General features: G+C 38.8%; 1 protein-coding gene across 3 annotated transcripts in view; it reads right to left on the reverse strand.

Moving 5' to 3' along the window:
* LOC111863513 (dynamin-binding protein) overlaps positions 1–25,240 on the reverse strand; it is a 62,575-nt gene that overhangs the window by 23,998 nt on the left and 13,337 nt on the right. For all 3 annotated transcript variants that reach the window (XM_023849873.2, XM_023849874.1, XM_023849875.2), the window contains 5 exons: positions 24,186–24,354; positions 21,090–21,260; positions 13,262–13,411; positions 5,573–5,678; positions 5,042–5,169 (listed from right to left, as the gene is read on the reverse strand). In XM_023849873.2, coding sequence (XP_023705641.1) covers positions 5,042–5,169; positions 5,573–5,678; positions 13,262–13,411; positions 21,090–21,260; positions 24,186–24,354 — 724 coding nt within the window. The remainder of the gene's footprint in view (positions 1–5,041; positions 5,170–5,572; positions 5,679–13,261; positions 13,412–21,089; positions 21,261–24,185; positions 24,355–25,240) is intronic.

The following is a 25,240-nucleotide window of genomic DNA, read 5'->3' on the forward strand; positions in this document are numbered from 1 at the left end:
CCGGCTTCTTGCCCAGCATTGACCCTCGTTGAGCATCTCCTTACGGGATCTCCCTTGCGCCGTGTCGCACCTGCACGACTAGTCACATTGCTGTCGGCAGCCAATTCGTGCCATGGGCCACATTTTCCTTGGGTCGTAGATTTCTTGAAGATATGGCGTTTGCGCCATGCCACTGTTGCGTGGCGGGACACCTTCCTGTGGACGACGGCCAAATTCATCTGGGGTCCACGACTTCCCCGCATCGGATTCTTCATGTTTCGTCGATGTCGGTCCCTGCGCCTTTTCTTCTCCAGTTCTCCGACCAGCATTATTTTGGCGTCTTGTCCGGGTACCTCTTGTAATTCTGCCACCTCAGGTTTCCTGTTCGCTGAGGCCAGATCTTCTTCTTCTTGACGTGCCTCCATTACTAGGCAGGCCATCGTCGCTCCGACCGGTATCACTATGGGGATCTCTTCTTGTTGTGCCGTCGCAGGTTTCATGTCCACTTGGCAGGCTGTCGTCTCTTCAAGCCAGGCATTGAAGTCGGCGTCTAATTTCGCCAGCATGCTATTTGTTTTTTTCTTGATTGAATTCTAATTTCACTAGGAAATCTTCTCTGTCTTGTTTTCAGTTGGCTTCTGCTTTTACTTGGTTTTCCCTAATCTCTTTCAGCATTTCTTCCTTCTCCGCCTTCCTTTCTTCCTTCTCTTTCCTTCTACTTTCCTCCATTTCTTCCTTCTCTTTCCTCCTACATTCCTCCATATCGGCTTTCTGTCTGGCCGCCATTTGCTCCAGACGTTCCATAANTGAAGTGACGCAATCGGGCTTACACTTTTCAGAACAACTGACACTGTTGTCTTGATTTAATTTTGGCTTTTTTCCCCCAGAAAAAGAAACATATTGTAACGTGTCTTGAGATCGTATCTCGTCGGTCATGTGTGTAAGTTCGTATCCCACTTCTGACACCAATGTAACGTGTTTCGTTACTGAAGACGCCGTAGAGATGGTTAATTGGTTTATTTAACAATCTACAAATAACGGCTACAATTACTTATCACACAGTTGCGGGGTTTCACACTTTATAACCCTAATCGCATTAATCTGTNCTTCGAGAGTCTTCACGTACTAATAATGCAGGAGCTATACAAGTCTCCCTGAATTACACACTCCAGATATGACTGGTTATCACTGGTTATCGCACACGCGGCTGTAGCTCATAACTTGCGAACTGAGAAGTCGTTGATAACGCACTCGGCTACTGTCACAGTACAACTGACGTCGCCGACTGCTACAGTAGAGCTCGGAACTGTCTTCAGTACAACTCGGCGACTGCCCACATTACAACTGACTGCGAATAGCCTTCGCTGCTCCTTATGTAGCCTNCACTTAGTTTTATGATAATGAAATTATTATTATTGTTATTATTATCATTTATTTGCTTGTTTGTCTACTTTTCTTCATTACTGCGTTTTCCCAAGAAATTTCCTGTAATTTATTTTTGACTTATAATGTGTTTGTCTAATGTTTGTATAATGTTACACTTAATTACTTTCATCTTCACTGTGCTAAGTCTGTAATTGGCCTTACAGCTGTTGACTTGGCACATAAATAATAAAGAAATGAAGTGAATTGAATTGAATTAATTACATTTCATTAATCCATACAAGGTCAAAGACCTATAGGATATAGAAAGTGTCATTATAAATATAAAACAATAAGTATAACAGTATATCTAATATATATGTCATAAATCTCAGAAGAGCCATCTGAAACAATTTTACATAGAATTAATACAAACACGGTAACAAAAGTATATTACAACTATTAACTAAATAATCTACAGGTATTCATCGGGAACTTTTTTTGTAAAATTCATCAATGCTATAAAATGCATGTTCAGTGAGATAGCTTCTCAATAAAGATTTGAATTGCTTAATGTCTTTACATAACAATTTAATATTCAAATGTTAATGATTATAAATCTTGCTTCCAGAGAACAGCACTCCTTTGTGTACTATTGATAAATTTATAGAGGGTAAGTATAAATTATAATTATAGCAGGTATTAATATCATGAATATCTATGTTAGATGTAAAGTAATTTCTATTCTTAATAACAAAAAGAAGCAAGGAAAAAATATATTGAGACTGGAGTGGAATAATTGTAATTCTTTTAACAAATACCGACATGAATCAAATTTGCCCAATCCAGACATAACTACTATGATTACTTTTTTAATTTTAAAGATATTCATACTAAGGGGGGCATTACCCCAAAAGATAATGCCGTACTTCAGTATTGAATGTACATAAGAGTAGTAAATCATATTTATTGAATCTAATGACATAAAGGGCTTTATTGCAACAGGCCTTATTTAATCTTTATGATAACTCAGTAATATGATTCTTCCAAGACAGGGTGCTATCAATATTGTAACGTGTTTTGCTACTGAAGACGTCACAATATTTATTCCCAAAAATGTAATGCAATTGATGTTAGTCATTAATGAGTTAGTTGATGTAATTTGGATTTCTATTTCTCTATGCTTTTTTAAAAAGAATTGTAAGAAATGTGTTTTAACACAATTTAGAGTTAAAAAGTTCCTATTAAACCACGTCATTGTTTCATTAATAACTGAAATAATATTACTTCTAAATTCTTCAAGACTCGAATTAGATATAATAATACTTGTGTCAAATGATATAGGTTGAGCTAATTTCTTTAAGGAAAATGGGAAATCATTTATGTAAATAAGAAATAATAGTGGTCCCAACATACAGCCCTGTGGAACTCCATGTTCGACCTGCTCCCATTCTGAAAATACTTTATTAAGTTTAATGTCGTTCATAATTGTTCTTTTGTATCTGTTTTCAAGGTATGATGTCATTAATTTGATTGCTGTACCCGAGATTACATAAAACTTCATTTTTTACAGGAGTACATTGTGGGTGTCACAATCGAAAGCATTTTGTCGGTCACAAAATAAACCACCCACATATTTTTTTTTGACTAGGGAAGTCAATATATTATTTAGAAGATTATACGTTGCCATTTCAGTGGATGATTCTTTTCTAAATCCGAACTGTTCCTTAACCAAGATATTGGGAGTACAGTCTTTTATAAATAATTTTTTCAATGAATTTAGAAAAAGTTGGAAGAAGTAAGACAGGTCTGTAATTAGAGATTTCAGCTTTATCACCTTTCTTGTAGAGCGGTTTAACTTCACGAAACTTCAGTCTCTCCGGGAAAATACCTGCTAGTAGGATCTTGTTATATACATATGTTAAAGAGACAAGATATACAGAGCACTAGATTTCATAATTCTTAATGATATTTCATCACAGCCATGAGAATTTTTGGGTTTCATTGACATTATTTTTTTAATTTCATAAGCATTCATATTGCTAAAATTCATCTTTGGAAATGGGTGATAAAAATTCTTATGTAAATAAAATAAAAAATTCTTCATTATTAGCAGAGGGATACCCAGAGGAATTATTATTAAGTAATGTTTCGGCTATGGATGAAAAGTAATTATTAAATGCATCTACAATACCTGTCAGGTTACAAGAAAATTTATCATTTATTTTCATCGTGGTTATATTATCATATTATTATATATTGTGACATGTTGCGCAACGGAGAACCCCTCCCTACCCAGCAGCAATGTGGCAACTCAGGCCACAGTGACGTGGCGGATGAGTCAGCGCTCCACTCCCCCCCTCCGCATGGTAACGTAACGCGCAACGCACGGTGACGTAAGACAGCGTGCGGTAACATCGTTGCTACGTAACAGGCACACACAGCCACTATATAAGAGCTGCGCTGCCTGCGAGAAGAGTTGTAATGTGGCAGTCGCCGAGTTAAGTAGTAGTCGAGCGAATGTGTTATCAACAGTTCTCAGTTCGCAAGTTACGAGTTACAGACACGTGTGCGAGAATTTCCACGTAGTTTCAGTCTTGTTGTTAGATTTTACAATAAGTGGATTATAATGTAATTTTTTGGCTGCTGTAATAACCTTGGTCAAGATTCTGCAATATTTCTTAAAATATTCTTTAACATTAGGATTGTTGCTATTTCTGGAAACTAGATACAGTATTCTTTTATTTGCACATGAAATTTTAATACCAGAAGTTAGCCATGATTTTTGTGCATGTGGATATTGAAATTTTTTCAAGGTAAAACATGAATAAATGATCCTAAGAAATATGTTAAAAAATTGATTGAAGGCTATATTCACATTCATTTAAGAAAAAAACTCTTCCCAATTTTCATAACTTAACAAAAATAAAAACTGACCTATAGTACAATTATTAATAACTCTTTTATGATAAAATATCTGTTCATTGTCTAGAACAGTAATATTATTGAAAACAATGACTTGAGCATCATGGTCAGACAGACCATTAATAAGACGATTCACAGAGAATCCATGTAAGTAGCTATTAATATAGATATTATCTATTAAAATACAAGAATTATAAGAAATTCTTGTAGGGAAATTAATTATACTGTAAAGATTAAAGGAAGATTAAAGTTACTATAAATTGTTAAAAGAATAGGACTTAAAATTTTAAAAAAATATTTAAGACCTACCAAATTCCATAGACAAACTCATGTCAATGTATTTTAATATTATAAAATTCTGTTCTGTGAATATTTTAACTCAATGAGATATAATTAATAATTTTATTAATAAAAAATTCTTCTTAATCCTGCAAAAACTTCAATGTTCCATACTAAATTTTAATATAAGGAATAACATGCGAAGATAATAATCTCAATCAGACATGAGACTTCATTTTCCAATCCTCCTAACTCACATTCACAATGATCATTACACCTCATCTGACAATGAACTCATTTCATGCGCCATCATTTCATTCAGTACTCTTTCCAATCCAGCATCCACCAATTACTCTATCATTAAGCACTAGAGAATCTGAGCTACTGACAGCATTCACTAAATAAAACTTCTATAAGTAAAACTGGTCACCTTTTACAGTATCCTTAACATGATTTTTAGATTCAACATTAATTTACACAATGGTGTAAAACTTACAGCAACTCCAAAGAGTGTAGATGTGAGCATCAGCCCAAATCTTGCAGACTTTTTGGCAACAGAATGTAGGGAAATCTTTGACATTCTACTGGATATGCTAGCATTTCCATCATCCAAATATTTTGACACTAAAAAAAGTAATTATCATCACATTAACCCACAACTTAAACATTATACGCCTACTACTTCCAATATTTACTAAATAATATGCATTTTTTTCACTGGCTCTACAGCCCCCTTGGGCCCTGGCCTCTGATTTTTCAGTTTCATGATCATTTTACATATAGTAGGATGATCAGCTCATCACAAGGACTCTACCTAAATACAGGACAACACAAACACAGAATAAACACATACACATACCAAACATCCATGCCTTGTGTGGGATTCGAACCCACAACCCCAGCTTCCAAGTGAGTGAAGACAGTATATGCCTTAAGACCTCTCAGCTACCATGACTGGTAATATACATTTTATTTAAGAATATTAATATGTAAACTCATTAAATTCTGAAATTTAATTTAAGCTTACCAATGTCTTTACGACGTTTGTACTCATTTATGTAAGTAGCTACATCCATCATTGTTCTCACAGCATTTAGTAATTCGGGTTTGTCCTTATGAGAATCTTCAGTACACTGAAAGCAAAAATCAGTGCAAAGACATTACACATACTTTTTCATAATTAATCTTGACTATGTTACCTTGGACAAGAAACTGACTGCTGTTCAGAATACCACTGCTGGTTACTGAATACCAAACATCTGCCAGACCGGTAAAGCCTGTTTAAAGAAAATTAACATTTCGCATTTGGGCTCCAGTGTGTGCACCTCTATTTTTCTGAAGGCACAATTATGTAATTTCATTTACAATTGTGATTTCCATAAATTTCTGAAACTTGTTTAATATTGTCAGAGCTATTTTCTAGAAAATTACCATTTCGTATTTTAGGGCCTATCTTAGGGGCCACTGTTTTCAGAGCTGGAGCTTTAAGATTCACCAGACAGTGTCTAGGGATGGGTAAACTCTCAAATGTTGAATATGAATAAAATTCATTCAACCATTCAGGTGCTAGTAAGGAACCCATACATACATGACGATACTTCAAAAAAACACTTTCATGTAATTAGGGGTGCCAAAAATGTGTTGATCCATTACATTTTGGGACTGACTTTTTCACAGTCACTACTCTTTCTCATATATAGTACATACTATGTACGTTAGAAACTAGTACTCATGTTGCATACACAATTATACATGTTCACAAACATCTCATACAAACTGTGGGAACATCCCACATTATCATGCATTTTCTGCAATGCACACTCTTCACATCACTTTTCACCATCACGCACGCTAACCAATCAAATTGCTCCAAACGTTCGCATTTATACTGCGCTCGCTGCTAGCCCCGCATCTACGTCATTACGCGGGCTAGCCAATCAGCGCCCTGCAAATTCTTCCTCCCCAATTTCAAGTTTTGCTCCGCCCACCGAGCAGTGTATAAAAAGGAGCAGCCCGAAACAGGCAGCATGAGTCGACAAGCAGACCTCGATCAGGCATCACTCAAGCAACATCAGCCAGCAGGCTTCATCACCAGCGCTTGGTCTTCGGAAGCATCGGCAGGCTGTGCCAGACACAACTGCTTCGGCCCTCCGGCTCTCACACCCGACGCACTGGGGTATCTCGCCTGGACTCACCGGTGGTCGTGTCCCTGTCCGACCCACTGGGCATCTGGCGTAGCCACTGCCTCATCACTCCTACGACCGCGCTGCGCGACCACGCAACTTCAACTCACCTGCCACACGGCGATCAAGCAACCTCCAGCAACGGCCGCGCTGTGGCCAGTCAAATCACCGCAACTAACCTCTCTCCCTACCGGCACGCGCCGCACTACCTCACCGATCAAACAACTCAGCAACCATGGTCCTTTTCAGGACCAACAAACTGTTCCGAAGAAGTGGGTTGTCATTGGAGTAATGACGAACAACACAGACAAAAACCCCACAAAACCATAAGTAATATGGGAACTGCAGCCTTGTTAGGTGTGGAAATATTGTACCATGAATGACTTTTTAAGTAAGTTAAACCTCAGCTTACTAATTAATTGCTGTCATCCTTTGACACCCTTACACAAATCTTTTCTGCTAACAGCACTTCTGAACTTGTCTTTTTACATCACTTTTAATGTATGCAGAATATTTGCTGGACCTTCACCAAGGATGTAAAATGAGTCCCTTTCAGTAAAGGTTTCATAAGTGGGAATCAAAGAAGTCACACTGAACCAAATCAGGAGAACAGCAAGAATGATCCACCAGAGGTATCCATTTTGACTTCAAAAACTGCCTCAGTCATTGGCCATCAGTCAACTGTTTTGGGACCATCTTAGAACAAACTCCTTTTTATTTCAAGGCTGGTCATTAAAATTTCATAAACAATCTCTTTACTGAAGAATGCCATTTTCTGGGATGTGGCGCCATATAGACCTTGTGTGAACTGACGTTTTGGAGAAATGTATTGCTTCTATCTTCAGGGTAGAAAAATTTGCGAGCGAGGAACCAGCATGAGCATCGGTTCACACAAGATTTACATGGTCACATCCCAGAAGATGGCACTCTTCATAGTCACCGACATGAAAACCTCAAATCTTACAATCTCTTTATCAATCCTCAGTTCTTCTGCTACCATTCTGACTGTCATTCTCCGATTGGAACGAACAAGCTGATGCAATTTTTAAATATTTTCATTAGTTTACACTGTTGTTGAATGGCCCAATCAAGAATCATCATGAACACTTCCTCTTCCTTCAGAAAAATATCTGTGCCACTTTAAGAATTATCCCCTTTAACACTGCTGACTCCATAAACTGCTAATAATATGTAATTTCTGGGGACATTTTCTTTAATTACACCAGAAGTTCAAGATTAATATGCTACTAAAAATTTATCACACATGCACATGTCATGAAAGAACAAGGTTCTTTCATTTAACTTAATACTGTGAGAAACACCAATGCAAAGGACACACAAACCCTCCACAGTTGAAAGAATACATTAAAACACACAGTGACAATTCTCAGATGGGGTGTAACAAACACTCCACGCAGCCATTCTTGGAACTTTCCGGCCATAGCATGCACAGGTCATGAAATATTTTTTAGTAGCTGGAACCTATAATATCACATTTCAACATGTTACCTTCCCTTCAGTTTTGAAAATTCTTTTACACAGCTGTGATTTGAGCATAGGTGAGTTTTCTAGGTACCCTGAAACTCCATTTAGCCACTAACAGATGATATGACTTGAGAAAAATAAATACAGAACTAAACATCAATAAAAGGGAGTTCCAGCCATAGTGACCTATAATAAGGCCACTTTACTTAAGGTAAAAAATGGACTTTTCCTGTATATCATAAACTATTAATCATATTTCATAAACAGACTGTAAGTAAGCTTAATAAACTGAAAAGAATGCCATCTTGAATTCATTTCCAGTCTTGTTAAATAACTGTTTTTCACTAAATCAGATATATTCAGGCTCAAGTCACTGGATCTCATAAGAAGATTTGAATCTGGTATATTCAGTGCTATTCTTACGAGAGAAAAAAAAACTAGTCCCAATTTTTTTCATCTGATATATCAAAGAACAGAGTAAACATCAGAAATAAGAAAAGTTTGTTGAATATTCATGTGGTTACATGACACCTATCCTTTTCAAAGCAGTGAAGATTTGTACTATGGTCTTCCGGATCATGACTCCATGTGGTCTGGCATATGGGTACAGATGTTTTTGGCAGAATGCACTGGAGGCAGTATGTTAAGAAATTTCTGGCATTTGCTTGGACAGGCTGATGAAAAGCTTGAAAAACCTTACTCAGAAAAGCTAGTAACCTGGTTCAGATTGGAATCACATACTTCTGGAACACAAGTCTAGATCATTATCTCTACACCAACTTGCTTGGTAACATCTGTTCTTAAACCTTTCTGGTTGTCGCGTGTGGAAAAATTTCTGCAGCCAGGTTGTCAGGGGATTTTAAATGCCCACAGAACCACTAAGCGAGCTGTTTTGATCAAAAAGTTCATGCAACAAGGGCATAAAGTGAAAAGGCAATATGTGCACTTACCAGCACAGTGCAAGAAGACAAATTCTCTGCCTTGTGGTGGTGTATGACATCAAGTGTGGAGAGAGGATGTAGTGTTTAACTGGCTCAAATTGTCTGCTGTTCTCTAGTATATAATATACACATATTCTTTTCCTCATCATTTACACTTCTGTGTACACAAACAACAAAAACTCAATAAACCTACACTAAAATTTCTGTAATATCTTGAGAGTGTGATATCTTTTGAAACATTCCCCATGACACATGGCCTGTTGATTTCTACAGGTCTTACAATAGAAATATGTTTCTTTTCTGGCTCCCTTGACCTTCTGATTGCTGCACACAATGCAGTTTTTGTGTTTCCTTTCATCATAGTGGTAGAGGAAGTGAGGCGTTGTATTAGTCTCTCTTCTCTCACAGCTGACCTCAGATGTGACCTCTTTGTTGGGTTGCGCATATTGCCTACTAGATTTTCAACAAGAGCTTGTGGATACTTGACATGTGACATTTGTTTCACTCCCATGTGTGGCTTATGGCTGCTGTACAAAATGTATGAATTTACAATGCACACTTCCAGGCACCAGAAAAAGAGTTTTCTCCACCACTTCAGAGATTTACAAATGAAAGCATATTGCACTCAGTAATGATCACTGCGTTCTACACCACCCACGTTTTGTATAGTTGAGTATGCACATTGGCTTTTGAATTTCTTTCTGCTGCCCCCTTTTCTGAATGGTCACCATATTTTTCATCGATGTATCATGATATGCAGACATCATGAGAACCACCCTTGTCTTTCCAGCCCATTAGCAGGACACTCCCTCTTCTGTAGGTAAAAGTGTCCCCCTCTTCGCTTTCTTCCTGACCCCATTCCTGAGGGGTTTTGGACTGCAAACTCTACCAGCAATACTAGGGCCTGTGGTGTGGCATTTTCAATTGTCCAACTCTTGGGTCAACTGAACACTACTATAACATCTGTAAGTGAAAAGGTGTGGCCTTCAACACCACACACACTGAGTTCTAGTCTGTCCATCAAGGAAAGAACTGTTCCTGAAGAGATCGGTTTTCCTGAGTATGGCAAGTTACACATTTCACCTGTAAGTTTTCCGTAATATGGAATCATACTATGAACATAACCAGTGTCAATGTTACCTAATACAAATAATCTGATGCCCCACTTCATAAGTTTTTTCGGATTATAAGCTTTGAAAATTATTTTGTACTTGAACCCAACTGCTGATTCATCTATTGCAATGTTTTTACCTGACACAAAATATTTCTGAAACCGTTCCTCTATATGTTCTATCACCCCATGTACTTTCCTTGTTTTTTTTTTTTTTTTTTTTTTTTTTTTTTTTTGATGGCCCGACTGCTTTCTTCGGTGGTATCATTTTCCACATGAATCATCTGAAATATCTGCAAAAAGCGAACTAGAGACATTACATCACCAAAAAATGATATCTGTGTTGCCCACTCACTAGACCAATAGGCTTTCATGTCAGGTAATGGCAATAGGCACATATTTATGGTTAGACCTAAAACCACCTTCATTTCATGAACAGACACATCAGACCACATACTCCAAATGGAACTCAGGCTTAGGTGAAGTTCCAAAAATTTGTGTCTCACATATCTGTTTGTCTCTATAACAATGTTATTCAAAAACAATTTACTGAAAATAAGTTAAATAATCCATGGGCTCTTGCATCTGCAGAAGGTTAAATTGTGGCCCTGCATTTTTAGTAAATGTGTATGTCTGGGTTTCTTGTAGCCCACTGTCGCTTCTTCCCACCCATCAACAAGCACAACACTTGTTCCTCTCTCACTCTCACTTTCAGACATTTCATTGCACAATTCTTCACTCGCAGTTTCTCTCTCATTCTCCAATCCCACGTCACCATCAGAATCTATATCCGGTTCTTTGTCTAACAGGGCACTAAGTCATTCTTCATTCTTGTTCTTTCATGCCAGAAGGCAGACGTCTATCTGAATGCACAACCAAGTTGCTAACACTGATACATCAATTCTGAGCCAAATAATGCCCTCCCATCCTGTTTTTTAGATCAATTTAATATCTTCCTATCTGTGCCTAGAAATATTAAGTACACACATATTTCTTTTTGTTAAGACATGCAATGAAGTGTTCAAGAATGAATGCATAAAAAATTACTTATTTATTACAAGTAGCTATCACATCAAAACACTCATATAGCTGCATGTAACCTGAAGGTCTTGGTAACAATAAATGCATTTTAATCAGATGATTGCATAATAAATTCTAGCCAGTTTCCTGCACAACCAATTACACAGTTTACATAAGCACCATTAGTGGCATGGAACACTTCTTACAAAATTTACAAATGGTTCACATAACTTTACAACACACACACACGTGTCAATGAATGCTGGCTAAGTTCATTACTCAGAGAAAAATTCTACTGTGAGACATTTCTTCATGAGAGACACCGCAGTTACCCTTGCCATCATAACTGCTCTGAAACAGACTACTTACCAGAACACTATGCACAAGACACAAATGAGGGCTATTTGGGAAGTATCCTCTGGTGAACTGTTAACACAACACGCAATGAGCATTATATTAAAAAAAAATGTACGTACTTCAGCTGCTTCTCAACATAATCATCGCCAGAATTGAGGCGCTTGTCATATTGGGGAAGAATTTTTTGTATGCCTGTGTCAAAAAAGTCTGCTGCCTGTGAGCTTAGCCACATTCTGGCACCTTCCATTAACACATCACTGTTGAAGCACTGTGACCTAAGCCAGTTCTTCTATCAACTCCTCATCACTGTTGAAGCACTGTGACCTCAGCCAGTTCTTCAGGTAAGTAAACAGCTGCCAGTTGCAGTGCTCAAGTGCAAGCAGCTGTATGCGGACATACACTGTCATGAAGGAGCACTGGGTATACTGGATGTCAGCATTCCATAACTTTTGCTCTAAATTACCTTACACATTTTTTTTTTTTGGGAGTTTTGCAATAAATTTTTGATATTATTTTGGTACCTTGTTTCATGAATTCCACCATCAGGTTTCCTTTCCTGTTCCAAAAAAACAGTTGTTATCAGCTGCTGGCAGACATTTGTTCAAACTTTTCAGCTTGTTTTGTGAATGTGTGTGCATCTGATGCTTCAACTGCTCTTTGGTTTCAACATTCATAAATGAAACACAGGTTTCATCACCTGTGACTTGTATGATGTGATTGAGAAATTCATCGCCATTTGTGTGGCACTGCTCTAAAAAAAAGTCAAAGCCGAAGCCATGCTCTACATTTTGTGCTCACCCATGAGCATTTTCAAACCCATGTTGCACAGAACTTGTGATAACCTAGCCTGTGATAATCTAATATAGAAGTGTCTGTGATATTTTTGGCAATTCACACTAAATTTTAAAATTATGCAGCACCATCTTTCACAAATTCTTTGGTAAACATTTCTGTGAAAATCTGTTCATCCATCTTTGAATATTCTACACCACTGTCTTACATGTCCTTCACTCATTACATTTTGGCTGTAAACTGCCGCGCATAATAAACAATGGATTTCCAAAGCACTCATGTTCTTTAAAGTGACGAAAGTAGAAACCAATGTGAATTTGGCAGCTGGCGGGATTATCAATCGCAGGACACTTCATAACTCATTCTGTAGGAGACAAGAACAAACACTAGGTGACCATTTATGTGATGGTTTACAAGGCAATAAGTCATGTGATGCTACCTCACATGCATGAGCCTAAATAAACAGTTGTTACTTTCCAAATAGCCATCATATTATGCAACATGTACACATATAATCATTGATTGTTAAAATTTACTGTGTGCCATTTGGGGAGAAACATATAAATGGATCGGGAGAGAATATTAAAAACAAATTCAATGACTCTCTAACTCATCACGGATTGCTGCACATGTGTATACAGTAGCCACAAAAGCATAAATGAACTGAATTAAAAAACTGAACACATATTTTTAAAAATCCCTTTAGAACACTCTTACATGAAAAAGTGTAGAGGTTTTATGATACATTCTTAATAAGAGATATAAAAGTTCAGTACATAAGCCTTATATTTCCAATAATACTGAATTATCAGAATCTTTATTCTCACCTTTATTAATTCATTCAGAATGAGTGGATACTTAAGTATTCTTTGTACTGGTTTGATAAGAATAGAACCCATATCAAAGCAAGCAACTTGTAAACGCAGAGTCTCAATTCCTTTATTGAATAAAATCTGTATTTCTTCAACTGACTCATACTGTAAAGAAAAAATTATATATTAATTACTTAATAAATACTGCAATGGTATATGATTTGTATAAATTTATATTTGGGATTCACAAAGGAAATATGGCACAAAATAAAAATGGTAATATAAAATAGCCTAACTGAGGAATATTTTACACTATACACAAAACTGTTAACAGTAAGTGTATTCTCCTACAGTTAAACAATTAACTCACAGAAACTCATTACTGGAAATTTCCACCGAAACTTTTCTGTTATAAAATATCACTATCTGTCATTTCAAACATGGCGCACAATTTAACATTTCTTCTTGTAAAATATGTCACAGCTAAGATGGTTGTCAGAATGTATTTCTTTTATTAACTTATTTATGGTTTATGTAAATTTTTCTTTTTAAATTTGCTTAGTGGGAGGTGGAGTCCAACTGGGTCCACTCAGCATGGCGGCCACTGATTGACCTATTGTAGCCTGCCCCGGGTGATTAAGATGATGGAGAATTTGGTGGAATGAAGATTGGTAGGGGAAACCAAAGTACTCAGAGAAAACCCGCCCCAGCGCCACTTTTTCCACCACAAATCCCACTTGCCCAGACCCACGATCAAACCTGGGCCACCGCGGTGGGAAGCCAGCAACTAACTGCTTGAGCTATGGCACGGCCTGCGGTTTATGTAAGCCATACACAATACTAAGATACTGTAAAAAGAGTCCTCTAACTAAGAAATATAGAAATATTTAACAATCGTTTAAAAATGAAATATGGGAAGATGTCTACTTACATACTGATGTAAATAGAGCATACAGTTCATTTTTAACAAATTATCACAAGTATTTCATAAATATTTTTCCCTTAAAAAATTATTTCAAAATAAAGGTATCAGATCAGGAAGGTTAACAAAAGGGATAAAAGTACTGGAAGAGAGGCTGTGATTGTTATGTTTGTTAAAGAAAAAGGTATATACGTACAGTAAAACACTGAACTATCTAAAGAAATATCAAATTACTTATAAGAAAGTGATATCTGAAGCACGAAAAAGAGAAAATGACAGACTTATTGCAAGATTAGCAAACCATACCAAGGCACTACGGCAAATAATAAAAAATGAATCAGGGAATTATCAAAAAACAAATCAAAACACTTCTTTACAAATAGGCTCCATGTTAGTTTCAAACCCACAGGATATACCGTATGTCCAAAAAGTATCTGACTTTATTTTTTGCTGCTGTGAGTAATGGCCAAAGGGGTGGGGAAACTGAGCGTAGAGGTAGAAGGGACTTTCATGCGCATGCGTGATTTTTGCTGACTCGCAACACTGCCAGATGCATCTGTGGCTGCCAGATATCGAAGTGGTGTAACACGTGTTCATCGCATTCTCGTTTCACTCAAGATGACAGAACGCTTGGAGCAGCGATACTGCATTAAATTTTGTCAGAAACTTGGGGATACCCAAGTGGAAACAATTCGCAAAATTCAGCAGGCTTTCGGCGATGATGCAATGGGGGTCACTCAAATTAAACAGTGATTCAACGGCTTTAAACATGGCCGTATGTCGGCGGACAGTGAGCAGCATTCTGGGAGACAGTCAACAAGCTGAAATGCTGATGTCATTGAAGAAGTACGGACACTGATCATGGAGGACTGTCATTTGGCCATCTGTGAAGTTGCTGATGAGGTTGGGATCAGCAGAAGTTCCACAAACACAACTTTAACTGAGGATTTGGGCATGCGAAGAGTGGCGGCAAAATTTGTGCCCAAGCTGCTTTCGCAGGAGCAGCAACAACTCCATCTTGAGGTCGCGCAGGCCATGCTGGAGTGCGCCAACAGGAATCCTGGGTTCCTGAAGACTGTGATCACTGGTAATGAGTCGTGGGTGTACGGATATGACCCGGAAACCAAGGTCCAGACGTCACAATGGAAGTACCCAACATACCCAAGGCCCAAAAGAGCACAACAGGTTCGGAACAATGTGAAGGTGATACTGAGTGTTTTTTCGATTACCGGGGTGTTGTGCATCATGAGTACGCACCACTAGGCCAGACTGTCAATAAGGAGTACTACCAAGAAGTCCTCCGCCATCTTCGTGATGCAGTTCAGTGCAAGAGACCAGAGCTGTGGGACACACGCAACTGGCAGCTGCATCATGACAACACCCCAGCTCATTCATCGTACCTGATCCACAGTTTCCTGGCCAAGCAAGGCATTCTGCAGGTTCGCCAGGCTCCCTACTCTCCTGACATGGCTCCTTGTGATTTCTGGCTGTTCCCAAGATTGAAGACACTGCTAAAAGGCTGCCATTTTGACAGCCGCGAGGACATCATACAGAACACGATGGCGCCACTGCATGCAATTCCAAAAGAAGCCTTCCAGAATTGCTTCCAGCGATGGAAGGACCACTAGGCTAAATGTGTGGAGTCACAAGGGGCCTACTTTGAAGGGGATTAGGTATTGTAACCACCCAGATACAGAACTTTTTTTCCCCGGCCCAAGGTCGGATACTTTTTGGACAGAGTAATATCTCATCAATTTAATACTTTTTTCATAGAAAATGTGGATAAGATGTTAAATCAAAATAAGGGTTGTACATTTGGTCATGACACTGTTAATAATGAAATATTAATCTCTAATTACATGTTTCTTGCTCCAATTACTGGAGAAAAGGTTTTAAATGTAACCAAGAAACTAAAAGGTAAATTTTCAGCTGGCTGGGACAAAATACCTGAAGGGTTAGTAGAAGAAAGTATTCAGTATATCAAGAAACCATTAACCTTTATGTTTAATATTTCATTATGTTCTGGAACCTTTCCAAATTTGATGAAGACTATAACATGATATCTGAGGTTCAAATGGCTTCAGAGAGAAGAAATCTACCAATACAGCAACACAAAACTTCATAGAGGATATCCAGAAAGCATTAGATAAGCTGCTAGTTATGGGCATATGTTTAGATTTAACTAAGGCCTTTGATGTAATAAATCATAAATTACTGCTTGTCAAATTGGAGCTGCATGGACTTAGAGTGAAAATTTGTGTATTACAGATAACACGCGAGTTGTGCTGAAAGAAAGAGGTAGCAGCTGCAGCATATATACGCATAGAGCAGGTATCTCTGTGATTTTGATTTTAAATCTAAATTTAAATTTTAAATATTAAAGCTAAATTGAGAACGTAAATTTTAAACCAACTGACGTGGAAATATTAATAAAGATTTTAAATATAATTGACAAAATCGACAAGGGGTGTTCTGGAATATCGGGTGCCGATTGACAACACAGCAATGAACAATTGTAAATCTGGAGGTTAAATGTTAATATTAAGTGCAGTGTGACAGCTACGTGAAGTGAAATACACCTGATGATGGCTGGTTGTAGCCGAAACATGTATTGTAAAGGGGGGGGACAAGAACTACAATAAAGTGTTACATTTACAACGGAGTTTATATTATAGATATAGAAGTTGCAGTATCTCGTATCGCTAGCAGCAAAGGAGATCCTTGATAGCATCAGCAGTACCAACTGACGTGGAAATATTAATAGATTTTAAACATAATTGACAAAATCGACAAGGGGTGTTCTGGAATATCGGGTGCCGATTGACAACACAGCAATGAACAATTGTAAATCTGGAGCTTAAATGTTAATATTAAGTGCAGTGTGACAGCTACGTGAAGTGAAATACACCTGATGATGGCTGGTTGTAGCCGAAACATGTATTGTAAAGGGGGGGGACAAGAACTACAATAAAGTGTTACATTTACAACGGAGTTTATATTATACATATAGAAGTTGCAGTATCTCCTATCGCTAGCGGCAAAGGAGATCCTTGACAGCATCAGCAGTACGAGCCCTCGCACTGTCATGAAGGATGATGGGGTTCGGTGCCAAGAAGTGTCATCACTTTCTCCTGAGTGCTGGACGAAGATGATTATGCAGGAAAATGCAGTAGTAGGCAGCGTTTACTGTCTCTCATTGAGGAACAGTGTGGTGCAGTACCACTCCATCAATGCCATAATCCACAACGAACATCGCCTTCACATTACTCTGTGTACGGCACACTTCCTTTCAACAACGAGAGCCAGGATGCTTCAATTCATTTGATTGTCACTTCAAGTGCGGTTTGTATGAGTGAGCCTAAGTTTCGTTCAGAGTGACGATCCTTCCAAGGAAGTCATCACTTTCCCTCTCGTACTGGTCCAACAAGTCCTGTGCAATTGCATAATGTTGCCATTGTTGCACCTTGGACATTGTATGGGGTACCCAACGTGCTGCAATTTTGCGGTATCCAAGAATATCGTGCAGAATGTGGAGCACAGTTTTGTAACATATGCCTACCTCAGCAGCAAACCCCCACGCAGCCAATCAACAATCAACATCCAGCAAAGAAGCAAGAGACTGAATTGTGTGGTTGTCAACATGGGGTCATCCTGAATGGCATCCCTCCCTTCACGGAACAATTTCACCCACCGTGCCACTGTGCGATATGGAAAGCAGCATCACCACATGCTTCTCGCAGTCCCTGATAACAGTTTTGTGCACTGCGACCTCATACAACTTCGATTTTTATCCAGGAGTGTTGTTCTTGTTTCGTAAACATGTTGTTAGGATGCTTGCTGCACTTCAAGACGATGCCCAATGCAACTCAATGAAACACAACCAGAGCCATTCACTGCACTACTTCAACTGAACTACTGCTATCAGCTATAGACGGCGCTAGTGCCACCTGACGCACATCTTTCATGTTACCACAGTGTTGCCACTACTTTTTATCCAACCCTGGTATGTATGTGAAATCTCGAATAGGTCTGCAGCTTTGGAAAACTTAAGACACTGAGGCCTGGGAAACTATTAGAATATCAAAATTTCTGCCAAAGAGAGTCTAAGTCATTATGAACTGCAGAAGCATAAGCCAAATTCGATGAAGGATGCTAAAAATTATTAGACCAAAGGAAACAAGCCAAATTGCAGTGCTTACAGCATCCAAGAGAAATAAATGGGGATAATCTGAACAATATAAGATGTGTAACCAGCAGGCATTTCAGGAATAAAAAGAGGGAATATCTGAAAGACAAAATTGATGAGCTTGCAATGAACAGTAAGAATAAGAACATTAAAGACCTGTATAGAGGAATAAAAGATTTCAAGAGGGGTTACCAACCTAGCAGTAACTTAGTGAAGGATAAGAATGGTGATCTTCTTGCATATTCCCACAACATTTTCAATAGGTGGAAGAACTACTTCTCTGTTATTGAATGTACAATATACTATAGTATAGAATATAAAAGAATATAGAATATATAGAATATAGAATAATATAATAATAATAATAATATAATAGAATAGTTGTATATAGGGTCAGTGGTGTTGGACAGACAGAAATCAGCTGAGATGTTAGTACCTGATCCCAGCCCTTTTGAGGTTGAAAGTGCTATTGCAAAATTGAAACGGTATAAATCGCCAGGTAGTGATCAAATTCTGGCAAAACTGATTCAATCTGGAGGTGAAATATTATGTTCTAAGATCCATAAGAAAATTTTATTTGCAATGAGAAAAATTGCCTGATCAGTGGAAGGATTCTATTATTGTACCAGTTCACAAGAAGGGTGACATAACAGATCAAATACAGATCAGATCTTTTGCATTCATCAGATACTGGAGAAAAATATGGGAGTACGATGTGACAGTACATCAGCTATTCATAACTTCAAGAAAGCCTATGATTCATTTAGGATGGAAATACTGTGCAATATTCTGATAGAGTTTGGGATACCCATGAAACTTGTTAGATTGATTAGAATGCGTTTAAACGAAATGTATAGTAAAGTCCGTGTAGGTAAACATTTGTCTGATAAATTTCCTATCCAGAATAGTCTAAAACAAGGAGATGCTTTATCACCACTCCTTTTCAACTTTGCCTTAGAATATGCTATTAGGAAGGTCCAGGGAAACCAGGTGGGACTGAAACTAAACAGGACACATCAGCTGTTGGCCTATGCCGATGATGTGAATCCACTGGGTGATAATGTAGATACCATAAAGAAAACTGATGCCGGAAGCAGTGTCATCAGCGGTGACTGGAAGCACAGAGAAAATGATGCTCGAGATGGTTCAAGTTCGTATAGCAACAGGCGTGACCAGAGTGGTTTGAACGGCTGTTGTACTGCGATGTGGAAAGCAAATGGAAAAACTACCACATTATCACTTTTCCTGGATAGTCTCTTTCCAAAAACAGAAGATCGCATTAAGTGGAGAAACTGTTTTGGAAGAGGCTGTGGACCTGTCATCTGACAGATTACTGATGAATGAATGAAAGAAAAACATGCAAACTTTAACTGATGCTATTAAGGTTGTTGGTCTAGAAGTAAACACAAAGAAAACTAAGTAAATGTTGCTGTCTTGTCACCAAAATGCAGGGTAAAATCATGACACAAAGATACGTAACAGATGTTTTGAAAGTGTGGCACAGTTCACAAATTTGGAAACGACTATAACAAATCAAAACCTTATTCAGGAGGAAATTAAGAGTAGATTGAACTCGGGTAATGCCTGCTACCATTCAGTTCAGAACCTTTTGTATAATTTTGCCTGTGGTTCTGTATGGATGTGAAACCTGGTCTCTGACCTTAACAGGGGGACACAGATTGAGGGTGTTTGAGAACAGGGTGCCAAGGACAATATTTGGACTGAAGAAAGATGAAGTTACAGAAGGTTGGAGAAAACTGCATAATAAGGAGTTTCATAACTTGTACTCTTCTCCAAGTATAATTAAAAAGATCAAGTCAAGGAGGATGAGATGGGACGGGCATGTAGCACAATTGGGGGAGAGGAGGAATGCATATAGGATATTGGTGGGAAGCTGGAAGGAAGGAGACCACTGGGAAGACCAAGACGTAGGTGGGTGGACAATATAAAAAAGGATCTTAGATAAAATTGGATGGTATGGATTGGCTTGATCTGGCTCAGGATAGGGACCAGTGGAGGGCTCTTGTGAACACTGTAATGAACCTTCAGATTCCATAAAATGCCAGGAAGTTCTTGAGTAGCTGAACAGTTTGTGGCTTCTCAAGAAGGGCCCAGCTCCACGTAGTGAGTTAAGTTTATGCTTTATGTAAAGATGGCGTGAATAGCTCACACTATATAGTATCAAATGGTTGGATGAATAATGAGTTAAAAGCAATGTGCATGGTAGTATCATAGTCTAATCTGAGGTGTTATGCAAGAATTTGCTTGGAGAGAACATGGAGAACCACAAATCACCTCAGTCAAGACAGACAGTCTCCAGGCTGAGGCCTGGGACCTACCATTTTGCGGCTGCAGCGGCCATGGCGGTCAAACTTGTATTATAAATTGTAAGTAGATAATCAAGGAGTGAGTAATTAAATTACATGTATACGTTGTTAAAATTCATTTGCAGGTTATCTTAATGATGGTATATTGACTGTAGTGATTATATAAGATTACATATGAAGATGATTGCGAATGAGGTGTTCGGAAGGATGAAGCCATGGCCTCCTACACAACGACAAAATCCCCACAGTTTCCTGTAAGGAGAAAGAATAGAAAACACTTCAGTTAGGACAGTCAGTCCCTCAGCTGATATCTGAAGTGGGTATCTCCTGAAGAGAAGTCACTGAGTTACAATTAAACTAACATGCTCAATGCCGACTATGAAAAATTATACAATGTTCACCAATTACCTTTTCAAGCAATGTAAGTGCATTATTGTGGTTCATACAGTATTGTCCATAAACAGATTTCATTTGGTCAGCCAGCTCAACAAAACATGAACCCACACACTGTTCATCTTCAGATTTCCCTTTCATAGCAAGCTGTAACTTATCCAACAGAGTCTCTGCCACTTGCAGTACCTGTACAAAACAGATCCATAAGGAAGACAGAAAACATGTCAAAAAATCTGAAACTACCTAAATGAGCTAAACAATACAAATTCAGAAGGACCAGGAATTTCAAAATCCCAACATACCAATGTTACTGGGCAGGACGAAATATCTTATTTATAAAACTTGCCCTGCTGGGACTAGAATCCTGTCATGTCACTAAGAATTAAAAATAGTGTGATGTATTTGCACTATGCAGGACGCCCCCTTCCCCCGCGGTCACACAACAGCATTTCCCACAGTGACGTAACAGGGGTCACCGCAGTCACTATGTGGCAACAGGCAACTCCATGCAGAGACTGTTGCTTGGCAATCAGTAAACATGACATCACGCAACAGTGGTAGCTATCACGTAACTGTTTCCTGTGTTGTCAGTGCAGAAGCTACATAACAAGGAGTATTTGTCAGTGTAACCAGAGCTACTAGAGAGCAAGTTACTAGAGTACTGAGTAAGAGCAGTTACGAGCAGTATTGAGTATGAGTTGAAGTCCAGCAGTTACAAGTTGAGTTGTATCGAGTGAATGGCAGTGACTCCAGCAGGAGAAATAGTTGGGAAACTGTAAATTGTGTAAGTGTAAGAGCAAATGTGCAATAAATTTGCTAGATCAAAGACGGCGTGAAGTTATTTGTCGCGTGTCACATACCCAACATGTGACAATTTGGTGTCAGAAGTGTCTACGAAATTCAACACGCCACAAGTTACAACGAATTATACAGCCACATGATGAAAATGGAAGAAATGATGGAACGCCTGCTGCCCGCCCAAGATTTCCTGGGAAGAATGAACACCGTCTCAACAGCCTGGCGAGAAGAGATGGCCACAGAAAGAGAAGCCTCCGAGCAGAAATGAGAGCCATCGAAGCAAGGACAGCTGCCATGCAAGACAAGAGGTTGAAAGCCAATATGAATGCCTGGCAGAAAGACACGACAGTCAGCCAAGATGCAATGGAGGCAAATCCAAGAGAAAAAGAGGATGTAGTGAAGCGACAGAAGATTCCTAACGAAGAAGAAGAGACGATGGCCTGCCAAAAGATGGACATATGTCTAGAAAAAGAAAAGCTGACCTCAGTGGACAGGAAACCTCAGACAGCAGAAGAAGAAGAGAATCCCGTAGAAGATGTCATAGTGAAACTGGTCAAAGGACAGAAGAGGAGGCATAGGGGCAGAAAGCAAGTTGCAGGGTGACGTGGAGAGCCAAAGGAACTGACCTGAGGAGATTGTGGATCCTGGATGAAGTTGGTTGCCACCTGCAGGAAGGTGTCCCGCCATGCAACAGGGGCATGGTGCAAGAGGAACATCTTCAAGGAAATTTCGACCCAAAGAAATTGTGGACCGCGGAAACAAGTGACCGCAGCCGGAATAAATATTACACGCTGTGCAGGACATAGGCGTATGGGACAAAATGAAGAAAATGTTGAACAAGAAACCCCAAAAAGGACAGAGGAGAATAGACGTTGCAAGTACCCTGAATGTAACAATGGCATGAGGGACAGAGGTCTGAAACAGTGGCTAAAAGGCAGCAAACAGATGAAGGACCCAACCACAAACGGCATCGAGGGGTGGAGCCAAGGAAAGTGAACACATCAAGTAATTGGAAGAATATGGAAATGAACATATATGAGATTTTCAGTGAGAAGATCATGGAACATGTAGTTTGAACTTCCAGTGGGTTTCCGAAAATGAGGAAGTGGAACTTGTGGAGGGGTAGGCCAACTCCAAAACGGAAAAAAAGGGGGGGGGGAGACTGCAAGCAGAGGAGGAACCAGTAATGTAGAAACACTGGCCTCCCCAGCATGAATGGAGAATGAAAGCAATGAGTGAATGTGAAACAACGGATCGATGAACGTTGGACCACGGAATTGTTCGGGACAAACAATCCTACGAAGGGAGCGGAGGATGTAACGGCCAGAGAATAGTCGCTGCAAGAGAAGTAGCCGAAACAATAGGAGATGCAGCAAGCACACACTTGGAAGAAAAGGAACAGGGATGCACCGTTAGGCTATTCAGGATGAATAGCCTTAAGGAGGGAGCAGTGTGACGTATTTGCACTATGCAGGACAGCCCCCTCCCTTGCGATGACGTAACAGCACTTCCCACAGTGCCGTAACAGGGGACACCGCGGTTACTACGTTGCAAATGGCGACTCCATGCAGAGACTGTTGCTTGGCAATCAGTAAACATGACATCACGCAACAGTGGTAGCTATCACAAACTGTTTCTGTGTTGTCATTGCGGGAGCTACATAACAAGGAGTATTTGTCAGTGTAACCAGAATTACTAGAGTAGTGAGTATTGAGTTGCGAGTCGAGTTGTATCGAGTGCATGGTAGTGACTCCAGCAGGAGAGGCAATTGTGACACTGCAGATGGCAGCAACTGTGAAACTGTTAGTTGTGTAAATGTAAGAGCGAATGTGGAATAAATTTGCTATATCCAAGATGGCGTGAAGTTATTTGTCACGTGTCACATACCCAACATATGACAATATCTATGAATCTTGAAACTGCTAAAACATATTAAGTAAAGAAAAAAACATTTTTCAGCACACAAGAGCAAAATTTATGATATGTCTTCATAAACGTATATAAACACATCCACACTATTAAATTGTGATTCCACTCCGCATTCTCATTGCAAAACTGCTTCTTTTCTCGCATACTTCTACCAATATGGAGTTTTCAAGTTCAGCTGGCTATCACACATTCTTCCTGCTCTCCATTATGATGCTTTTAACCTTTGCTGTCTGGGAACAGGCATTTTAAATTTCCCAGTTCTACAGGAATCAGGGCTATATATTTAATCAGGGAATAATGACATTAAAACTGAATGAATGTCACATTTGGCTAGCTGGATCATGTACATGCACCAGTGCAACAGTATAACACACAGCTACTTGCCTCCAAGATATTACCAAACACAACCTTCACATCAATACCTCTTGCCTCAAGAAGTCTTGGGTTATGTAAATTAAATATTTCATATGTGATCTTCAGGTCCCTCACGTACTCCTTCTCCGTAAGCACAAGTTCTGTTATTACATTTTGTCTCTGCTCACAATTTTTCTTCCTAAACAAAAAAGTATAATATCATGGACATTTAACAGTAAATGGCAGTCGGTGGAATTATATAGTAAAAGTTCATTATCCAATGTGGGTGAGGGATAGGATGCCAGAGAAGATATTCAGGGAAACAAGACGCACACTCTGCACTTATGACAAAAGCTTCTCAGGTAAATGAAATTACAGACATAATTCCAATTACCAGCAGCAACATGAATATTTTCTCTGCTTTAGGTACTTTCATAATGGACAACAGTACATTGTAATGACAGCCGAGTCCGTTGAACCAAGCTCCTTACATGTAAAACTAATTTGTTTGTGAATGAAATGTGCTGAGAAAAAATGATTAATTTGAACATCAGTCATATTAACAAGTTTGTAGCCTTTGATCGAAATATAGCAGTCTAAGCAATGGCAGCCCTTTTGAGGTTGGAAGTGCTATTGCAAAATTGAAATGGTATAAATTGCCAGGTAGTGATCAAATTCTGGCAGAACTTACTCAAGCAGGAGGAGAAATATTACGTTCTAAGATCCACATTCTAATTACTTCTATTTGGCATAAGGAAAAATTGCCTGATCAGTGAAAGGAGTCTATTATTGTACCAGTTCACAAGAAGGGTGATAAAACTGACTGTAGTAATTATCGGGGATATTGCTGCTATCAACTTCATACAAACTTTTGTCCAGTATTCTTCTCTCAAGGTTAAGTCCATATATAGATGAAATTATTGGGGATCATCAGTGTGGGTTTCAGCGTAACAGATCAGATCTTTTGCATTTGTCAGATATTGGAGATAAAATGGGAGTACGATGAGACAGTACATCAGCTATTCACAGACTTCAAGAAAGCCTATGAATCAGTTAGGAGGGAAATATTGTACACTATTCTGATA

Source organism: Cryptotermes secundus, unplaced genomic scaffold (genome assembly GCF_002891405.2).
Source record: "Cryptotermes secundus unplaced genomic scaffold, Csec_1.0 scaffold89, whole genome shotgun sequence".
NCBI lineage: Eukaryota > Metazoa > Arthropoda > Insecta > Blattodea > Kalotermitidae > Cryptotermes > Cryptotermes secundus.